General features: G+C 46.0%; 1 protein-coding gene across 1 annotated transcript; it reads left to right on the top strand.

Annotated features, from left to right (window-relative positions):
• The first annotated feature begins 475 nt into the window (after positions 1-475).
• LOC119693336 (uncharacterized transmembrane protein DDB_G0289901-like) lies at positions 476-4,581 on the top strand. Its single transcript, XM_048624297.1, has 7 exons — positions 476-550; positions 696-723; positions 1,132-1,697; positions 2,131-2,138; positions 2,249-2,394; positions 2,815-3,036; positions 3,706-4,581. Exons 1-7 carry the CDS (start codon positions 518-520, stop codon positions 4,290-4,292), a joined length of 1,590 nt encoding a protein of 529 aa, XP_048480254.1. The 5' UTR covers positions 476-517; the 3' UTR covers positions 4,293-4,581.
• The last annotated feature ends 5,471 nt before the right edge of the window (positions 4,582-10,052 follow it).

Raw genomic sequence — 10,052 nt, 5'->3', positions numbered from 1 at the left:
GAGACCAGTGGCGACTTCTTGTGTCTGAGGCCAAGATCCACTTTTGGTCGCTGAGCCAGCGGAGTAAGTAAGTAAGTAAGTATACCGTAGTCATGGGCTACACATCAGTATATGATTCATCAATGGCTGCTCTGGCGGGTCATGGTGCCATAGAGAAATGGCCATTCTCCTTTACAATGACAAATTGATTGTGCCCTCCGGGGATCGAACCATGGACCTGCCTCGGTGGCCTAGTGGTAGAAGCTCAATCATACAGATACTTCTTCAGATACAGAGCTGTGTTTACAGTAAGCGCATTGTGTAATGAAAATGCAAACAATATTATTATTTAACAAAAACATGTGTTTGTGATTGCACCATTAATCATGAAAGCTGTTTATTGAAAAATGCAAATACACAAGCTTATATTGACAGAAACATGCACTTTAATAATGCACCATTTGATCACACACAGTGGTTTAGTATATAAGCTGCTCTCAGCTCGGCAATAACCAAAGCAAGTTCAGCATCAACCAACATGAAGTCGACCATCTGCCTTCTCGTGCTCGTGGTAAGTTCCCAGCCAAGTTTTTCTTCTGTTTTGCTAAGTTTTCTTATTTTTTTTTTTGTGCAATTTTGTTTTTTAAATTGTATTTCCATAGATTTAAGTCAGAGGCCATCAGAAATAAATAGTTTCATTTATGTTTTTCTTCCAGGCCTTTGCCGCAGTCCAGGCCTATCCCAGTAAGTACCTATCACATTATGCGAAATAATGTTTATCATAGTTATTTCATCAAAATTATATAGTACCGTATCATAAAACGGCCAAACCTCCTATCCCGGTTGCTGTTTCGGCAGCAGTCGTTAAGCCTAGTCAGAGCCTTCGGGCATCTTGAAAATATTTGACGGTCGGGTTGCCCATTTACCCGATAACTCTCTCAGCACAAGCTTGCTTTTGCTGGGATCCACCAATCCGCACTAGGCCAGCGTGGTGGACTAGGCCTAAAACCCTTTCTTCATTGGAAGGAGACCCGTGCCCCAGCAGTGGTGACGTGATGGGTGGTGATGTGTGATGTAATCAGAAAACAAAATACTTAAATGTATTTGGATTGGAATGCTTTTAACCTGCAACAAATATTTTTGAATCCACAGAGCCACGAACGATTTCATCAAGCAGCTCGACTCATGCGCAAAAAGATGTCTCCAGGGCCGAAACTGCCTCTACCGCCAGTGACGGATCAGCAGTCAGCAATGTCTCCGAGTTAGACAATGAGGCCGTCTCCAACGACAACTCTCGCTCATACGCCGACGGTAACGGAAACGCCATCACTTCATCATCACACAACGATGCTCAAACTTACGCACAAAGCACTGGCAACACCGTTAGCAATGCTGACGGTACATCCGCTACATCCAGCACCCTGGACAGCACCTCCACGTCTAACCAGAGCAGTGACATGAGTGAATCCCTGAACGACGACGCTGACCAGGCTGCATTCGAGAGTGCAGCTGGCTATGGCTCAGCATCAGGATCAGCATCATCCGGCGCAACTGCAGCCTCTGGTTCAGCCGATGGTAGTGGAGGATCAGGATCCGCGTCATCAGGGTCTACAGCCGCATCTGGCTCCTCAGGTGGTTCTGGATCATCCGGATCAGCGACGTCAGCAGGATCAGCCGCCTCCGGAGGTGTAGGCGGAAGCCACGGCTCATCTGCAGCAGCAGGATCTGGAAGTGGAAGCAGTGCAGCAGGAGCCTCATCATCAGGCGGAAACGGCTCAGCAGCCGGATCAGCAGCATCAGGCAGTGGAAGCTCATCATCAGGAGCAGCATCAAGCGGAAATGGATCATCATCATCATCTGGAGCTGCATCAAGCGGAAACGGTTCAGGATCAGCAGCATCTGGATCAGCAGCATCAGGATCATCAGCATCAGGAGCAGCAGCATCAGGATCAGGCTCATCAGGATCAGCAGCATCTGGATCAGCAGCATCAGGATCAGGAGCATCAGGATCAGCAGCATCAGGATCAGGCTCATCAGGATCAGCAGCATCAGGATCAGCAGCATCAGGATCATCAGCATCAGGAGCAGCATCAAGCGGAAACGGTTCAGGATCATCAGCATCAGGAGCTGCATCTAGCGGAAACGGTTCAGGATCAGCAGCAACAGGATCAGCAGCATCAGGATCAGGCTCATCAGGATCAGCAGCATCTGGATCAGCAGCATCTGGATCAGCAGCATCTGGATCAGCAGCATCAGGATCAGGTGCATCAGGATCAGCAGCATCAGGATCAGGCTCATCAGGGTCAGCAGCATCAGGATCAGCAGCATCAGGATCATCAGCATCAGGAGCAGCATCAAGCGGAAACGGTTCAGGATCATCAGCATCAGGAGCTGCATCAAGCGGAAACGGTTCAGGATCAGCAGCATCAGGATCATCAGCATCAGGAGCAGCATTAAGCAGAAACGGATCATCAGCATCAGGAGCTGCATCTAGCGGAAACGGTTCAGGATCAGCAGCATCAGGATCAGCAGCATCAGGATCATCAGCATCAGGAGCAGCAGCATCAGGATCAGGCTCATCAGGATCAGCAGCATCTGGATCAGCAGCATCAGGATCAGGAGCATCAGGATCGGCAGCATCAGGATCAGGCTCATCAGGATCAGCAGCATCTGGATCAGCAGCATCAGGATCAGCAGCATCAGGATCAGCAGCATCAGGATCAGGTGCATCAGGATCAGCAGCATCAGGATCAGGCTCATCAGGATCAGCAGCATCAGGATCAGCAGCATCAGGATCATCAGCATCAGGAGCAGCATCAAGCGGAAACGGTTCAGGATCAGCAGCATCAGGATCAGCAGCATCAGGATCATCAGCATCAGGAGCAGCATCAAGCGGACGCGGATCATCAGCATCAGGAGCTGCATCAAGCAGAAACGGATCATCAGCATCAGGAGCTGCATCAAGCGGAAATGGTTCAGGATCATCAGCATCAGGAGCTGCATCTAGCGGAAGCGGTTCAGGATCAGCAGCATCAGGATCAGCAGCATCAGGATCAGGCTCATCAGGATCAGCAGCATCTGGATCAGCCGCATCAGGATCAGGTGCATCAGGATCAGCAGCATCAGGATCAGGCTCATCAGGATCAGCAGCATCTGGATCAGCAGCATCAGGATCAGCAGCATCAGGATCAGGTGCATCAGGATCAGCAGCATCAGGATCAGGCTCATCAGGATCAGCAGCATCAGGATCAGCAGCATCAGGCATTGAAAGCTCATCATCAGGATCAGCAGCATCAGGATCAGCAGCATCTGGATCAGCAGCATCTGGATCAGCAGCAACTGGATCAGCAGCATCAGGATCAGGTGCATCAGGATCAGCAGCATCAGGATCAGGCTCATCAGGATCAGCAGCATCAGGATCAGCAGCATCAGGCAGTGGAAGCTCATCATCAGGAGCAGCATCAAGCGGAAATGGATCATCATCATCATCTGGAGCTGCATCAAGCGGAAACGGTTCAGGATCAGCAGCATCAGGATCAGCAGCATCAGGATCATCAGCATCAGGAGCAGCATCAAGCGGACGCGGATCATCAGCATCAGGAGCTGCATCAAGCAGAAACGGATCATCAGCATCAGGAGCTGCATCAAGCGGAAATGGTTCAGGATCATCAGCATCAGGAGCTGCATCTAGCGGAAGCGGTTCAGGATCAGCAGCATCAGGATCAGGCTCATCAGGATCAGCAGCATCTGGATCAGCAGCATCAGGATCAGGTGCATCAAGCGGAAATGGCTCAGCCGGATCAGCATCATCAGCTGGTGGATCAGGAGCTTCTTCTGCTGCAGGAAATTCATCATCTGCCTCATCAGGAGCATCTTCCGCAGCAGCTAATGGAGCATCTGCCGCATCAGCAGGAAATGGTTCAGGAGCATCGGCTGCAGCAGGAAACAGTGCATCAGCAGCATCTAATGGAGCATCAGCCGCATCAAACGGATCAGGAGCATCAGCCGCATCAAACGGATCAGGAGCATCAGCAGCATCAAACGGAGCATCAGCAGCATCAAACGGAGCATCAGCCGCATCAAACGGATCAGGAGCATCAGCCGTATCAAACGGATCAGGAGCATCTTCCGCAACAGGAAATGGATCATCTGCCTCATCAGGTAGTGGATCATCTGCGGCATCATCAGGAAACGGCGCATCAGCCGCTGCCGGAAACGCATCAGGAGCATCTTCCGCAGCAGGAAATGGAGGATCTGCTGCATCATCAGCAGCTGGAGGAAGCAATGCCGCTGGAGCCGCCGCATCAGGTTAAAGCTTCGAAAACGATCCAATAGCAATCAGTAGATAAATAATATACGACAAACCCCGACCTCTGTGCAACGAACGGACTTCGACAAGGCTCTGAAGAATAAGGATATTCTCGTTACATCATCGGTTATGATAATGAACTTGCTTTCCAACTTAACGAATACTGAATTCCATGTCTTTATGAATCAAAGCCTTTGTTAATCGTTTTTTAGTTTAAGAATATAAAATTTCGGCATTGTTTTGGCTTGTACTAAATTATTGATTTATTAAAAAATAAATTTATTCGAACTTCATTATACTTGTCTCATTGTTTCCTTCTACTAAATAGGGTAGACGAGCTCTCGAGTGGAGACCAAGAACAGGCAAACGCACGCGGGACGCCCTCCTGCCCGCTGGACTGACGACCTTAGGCGGGTGGCGGGTAGTGGTTGGATGAGGAAGGATTAGGACCGAGTGTTGTGGCGCTCCTTGGGAGAGGCCTATGTCCAGCAGTAAATGATTATTGGCTGATGATGTTTCCAAAGTTTAAAATTAAATATTAGATACAAAAAAGGTCAATGAATGTCAAAATAAAACAGAATAATAATATATAATTTTGATATATATTGAATAGAATATATAGTGTTTATTATAAAACATAAATAAGAAATCTTGGGTTCTTCTTAATTAACCTTACACATTTTAATATAGTTTTACATCTTCCAATGCATTGGTGAACAGGTTCGGAGATATATCACATCTCCACGTTGCAGTTGGATAGGTCTTGTCTTGTGGTCCTGTACTTGGACAGTCATAGTAGCGGCATTGTGCATACACCTCAACACCTCGATATAGCGCCAGTCGATTTGGTATCTCTGCAAGGATTCCAAAACTGTCCAGGTCTCGATGGAGTCGAAGGCTTTTTCATAGTCCACAAAGGAGAGACACAGAGGCTGAATATACATATGTACTCTTTTGTCTTATGTATAATCTGCCTTACTGTGTGGTTGTGGTCTATTGTACTAAAGCCTTTTCGAAACCCAGCCTGCTCTGGGGGCTGAGGGGGTTCGTGAAAACCCTTGAGAATAGCCTGTATATCGGTCTATAGTTCTTTAGAAGGGTTACCAGCTTTCAGAAGCTCTGTAGTAATTGAGTCTTCATCCGGAGCCTTACTGTTTTTAAGCTGTTCAAGGGCTATCCTAATCTCGCCTATGTCGACGTCAGGGATATCGTCAGTGTAGTGGCGTATTAGTGGCGCTCTGGAATCGGTGAGCTGAGCCACAGACTTCTGAGCGTGTGAAGCATAAAGTTGTCCGTAAAAACCGTAGATTTCGGCAAGAACCTCCGGCTTAGAGGCAACGATATTACCATCTATAGACCTCACGGTAGCACAGCCTAGCTACGCTAACCGGCTAAGTCTGATGGACTCGCTGACCAACGACGGGTGTGGCCCTCCAGCATTATGGGGGTTGTGCGGCGGGTTAACGCCCCGCCCACGCAAAAAACCATTGTTACGAAACAGACACAAGAAGAAATACGATCCGATCCCAATAACGACGACCAACGGCATGGAACAACGGACCTCCGATTAGCCTCATGGAATGTGCGAAGCTTGAACAAAGATGGTGCCCTGTATCAACTCACCAATGAACTCACAAGGCATAAAATCAACATAGCCGCGCTACAAGAAGTGAGATGGCCGGGACAAGGAGAATGTGAGTTAGAAAACGGAGCCGTGCTATTTTATAGTGGTAACAGCAGCGGCCACCACATTAATGGTACTGGTTTTATCGCAAATAAAGATGCCACTAAAAACATTATTAGATTCGACGCAATATCTGAGAGACTATGTGTTCTAAGGGTAAAGAGCAGATTTAGCAATATCACAATAGTAAACGCGTACGCACCGACAGAATCAGCAAGCGAAGAGGCCAAAGACATTTTCTACGACGAACTAGAATCTGTCTATGATCAGATCCCCGAATATGACACAAAAGTTGTTTTGGGCGATATGAACGCGATGATTGGCAAAGAAGAGGCGTTTGTACCCACAATTGGCAAACATAGTAAACATGACCAGTCAAACGACAATGGCATCAGATTGATCAATTTTGCGTCTTCTAAATCCATGGTAGTGAAGAGTACAATGTTCCCACACAAGGATATACACAAAGGAACGTGGAAATCACCAGATGGAAGAACAGTCAATCAAATTGATCATATCCTAGTTGACTTAAGGCACAAGAGTGTGGTAGAGGATGTCAGAGCATATAGGGAACCAGACTGTGGTAGTGACCACTATATGCTAGGTGTCAAAATGAGGGCGAAGATAAAACTTGCAAAGAAGCATAGGAAACCAACTGAAGAACCATTTGATACAGAAGCTCTTAAGGATCTAAACATGAGAACAACTTTTAAAATAGAACTCGGCAACAGGTTTAAACACTTGCAGGTAGAGGAAAACATCGACAGTGAATGGGCTGTAATCAAAGCCACGATCAAAGACACTGCTCTGAAAGTTCTAGGCAAAAGGAAGAAGAGAAAGCGAAGGAAGTGGTGGACGGACAAATGTGATAGAGCAAGTGAAGAAAAGCGGCATTATAGATTACTAGCAGAACAAGACGAAGTATGGAAGGCGAAGTATGAAGAAGTGAAAAAGGCAACGAGAAACACCATACGAAAGGCTAAGAAAGAACACCTAGAGAACTTAGTAAAAGACATGGAAGCACTAATGAACGCCAATGCCACACCTAAGTTCTATCAAGAGCTAAGGTCTGTGAAAAAAGGCTATCAACCAACCTCACAGTTCCTTGAAGACTCGGAAGGGAACCTGGTAACGGATGAAGACAATCGCAAGGACATGTGGCTTAAATATTTCCAGGAGCTACTGAATTGTCCTCCGGTTGACGTTCAAAGCCTTGGCATAGCTGAAGATAGTGAGAACCAAGCAGAAGTACAACCACCAAGCATTGATGAAGTAGTAAGCGCCATCACTAGGCTAAAGAACAATAAATGTCCGGGTATTGATAATATCACCGCCGAAGTCTGGAAGCATTGTGGTAATGAGGTACAGGCACGAATACACAAGCTGATTCTGAAGATCTGGGAAACAGAAAGACAGCCGGACGAATGGAATGTTGGCGTTATCTGCCCCATCCACAAAAAGGGATCTAGGAAAAGATGCTCAAACTACCGGGGTATTGCATTGCTGCCGACTGCTTATAAGATCCTCTCCTACATACTGCTACGTAGACTGGAACCGTATGCAGAAGAGACTCTGGGAGACTACCAGTGTGGATTCCGACGCAATCGTAGCACCGTTGACCAGATTTTCCTGCTTAAACAGCTAATGGAGAAGAAGTGGGAATACGCGCAAGACATTCACGCACTTTTTGTGGACTTCACGAAGGCATACGACAGTGTAGACAGGGAAATACTGTTCAAAATACTGCTAGTATTTAAAATGCCGAGAAAACTAGTGTCCATGATAAAAGTGGCTACGGGCATAAGTAGGATGCGCGTAAAGGTGGACGGTGACCTGACTGACACCTTTTCCGTGGTAACCGGGCTCAAGCAAGGAGACGCCTTGTCACCCGCGCTGTTCAATCTGGTGTTGGAGTATGTCATCCAAAAAGTGTTGACACATGATGGCGGAGTACAACTGAATGGACAGCACAAGGTGATCGGGTACGCCGACGACTTAGCTCTGTTGGGGGAGAGTGAACGCGAGGTCCAAGAAGCTGCCAAGATACTGGAAGAGGAAACAGGGTCGGGCTCAGAATCAGCACGGAAAAGACCGAATACCTCCACATGACACGACACCGAGGCAACCATGAGGTACGAAAAAACCTGCAAGTGGGAGAGACAGCCTATAAGGGAGTGGCCAAATTCAAATACTTAGGTTGTACGATCACTGACACAAACATAAGGGAGCAGGAGATCGACATCCGAGTACAAAACGCCCTCCGATGCAGCGCTGCTCTTCATAAAGTGCTAGTGTCAAAGCTTCTCAGCAGGAAAACCAAGATCCGAATTTATAAAACCGTAATCCGGCCGATCTTGATGTATGGCTCTGAGGCTTGGACACTCACTCTCAAGGAAGAGAATAAACTTCTGGTTGCGGAAAGAAAGGTGATGAGGAAAATGCTCGGACCAACTAGGAGGGAAGATGGTAGCTGGAGAGTACGGAAGAACCAGGAAATCGAAGACCTGATTTCCGAGCCAAACATCATTGGTCACATTAAATCCCAGCGACTCCGTTGGCTTGGTCATCTGCAAAGGATGGGGGAGGATCGCGCTGCCAAGAGGGCCTACCTTGGAGTACCAAGCGGTCGTAGACCAGTTGGCCGTCCCAAATATCGCTGGAGCGATGAAGTCGGCAAGGACCTGCGCCAACTACAGGCAGGCGACTGGAGAGCGACTGCGCAGGATAGAGACCAGTGGCGACTTCTTGTGTCTGAGGCCAAGATCCACTTCGGGTCGCTGAGCCAGCGGAGTAAGTAAGTAAGTAAGACCTGAACTTCGTCAAGTGGCTTCTCCCAAGTTGCTGAACGAAGACTTTTGACCCCCGATTTTGCTCAATAACTGCTTCTGTGGCGCCGGTGTTGGAGCGACGGAGATCTCTTCGTATCAGCTTCTTTATATTATGCTTGTTGAGTGCCCGTAGTTCTGACGAAGTAGTGTCATCTGCCGATGGCAATTCGTGTCTCAATTTTTGGTATAGATTGCTAATCTGGATTCTCCGCATAATAGGTAGGTATATTGTCTCAATAAGTAAAGTAGTAGGTACATATACAAATTACATTACAGACGAATTGAGAACCTCCTCCTTTTTTCGAAGTCGGTTAAAAAATTTGTTTGGGCCGATAAATACCTACCTTCGATACCCATGGGTGTAGGAGTAGGTTTAAAAGGAGACAGGTAAAATGAGTTGAAAAATAACAAATAAATGTGTAAAAAAATCATTTTATTAGGATTATATATCAAACTTTCTATAGAGTAGCAGAATTTTGAAAAAGTCGGACAACAAAAGATTCTGAGAATGACCCTCAGCATTGCGATTCTATAAAGCTAATTGTCAAAACTCGATTCTGAAACCGGAGTGAGTTTTCAAATTGGCATTCTGTAATTTAAGTAGACACATCGAATTTCGAGATTTTGACAAATAATGTATGAGATGACATATAATGTTCGAACGTGAAGTGAAAGGTGAAGGGAGAATGAAGATCGAAGTGAGATGTCTGATTTAACAGAATCGCAATGCTGTGCCACTATAATTTTTTTGTAACACTCTGTCTTGGTATGGTCTAGGTATAGTGCCACAAACTTATCTGTTCCGGTGACAGCTCTGCTCACGTAAATGTGTAATATTTCTTGATTCTATAAGATTTTAAGTTTGCCAGTAGTGTTAATTACGCTCTTGTGGTTTTAATAAACCCATCCAATCTATATCAATATTAATATCTATATAATTAGTAAGTAATGAGATATGGATCAATATAATTCGCTCTCACCGGAACAGATAAGTTTGTGGCACTGTACTGTAAAGTTGTACCATATCAAAATAAATGTAGCTAGTTTTTCTGTCTATGTGTTACCCCAAAAAACTCAACAAAAACAAAATATGCACTTAGATATATTATGTCTGATATTTTTCCCCACCATAGTTACTTATTATTTAGGTAAAAGAAACGAATTTATTAGAAACCACACTAGGGTAAATTTTATAGGGTAACTACTCAATATTATTATTATAAATTCTTTATTGCACAAAAATAAAAATATG

The sequence above is a fragment of the Plutella xylostella genome, chromosome 11, assembly GCF_932276165.1.
Source record: "Plutella xylostella chromosome 11, ilPluXylo3.1, whole genome shotgun sequence".
NCBI classification, from domain to species: domain Eukaryota; kingdom Metazoa; phylum Arthropoda; class Insecta; order Lepidoptera; family Plutellidae; genus Plutella; species Plutella xylostella.
This window is presented reverse-complemented; position numbering and strand designations above follow the sequence as displayed.

Coding starts and splice junctions, on each gene's coding strand:
- LOC119693336 (XM_048624297.1), top strand. CDS start 518: ATGAAGTCGACCATCTGCCTTCTCGTGCTCGTG. Junction 551..695: donor TCTGCCTTCTCGTGCTCGTG/GTAAGTTCCCAG, acceptor TTTTTCTTCCAG/GCCTTTGCCGCAGTCCAGGC. Junction 3,037..3,705: donor ATCAGCAGCATCAGGATCAG/GCTCATCAGGAT, acceptor CATCAGGATCAG/GCTCATCAGGATCAGCAGCA.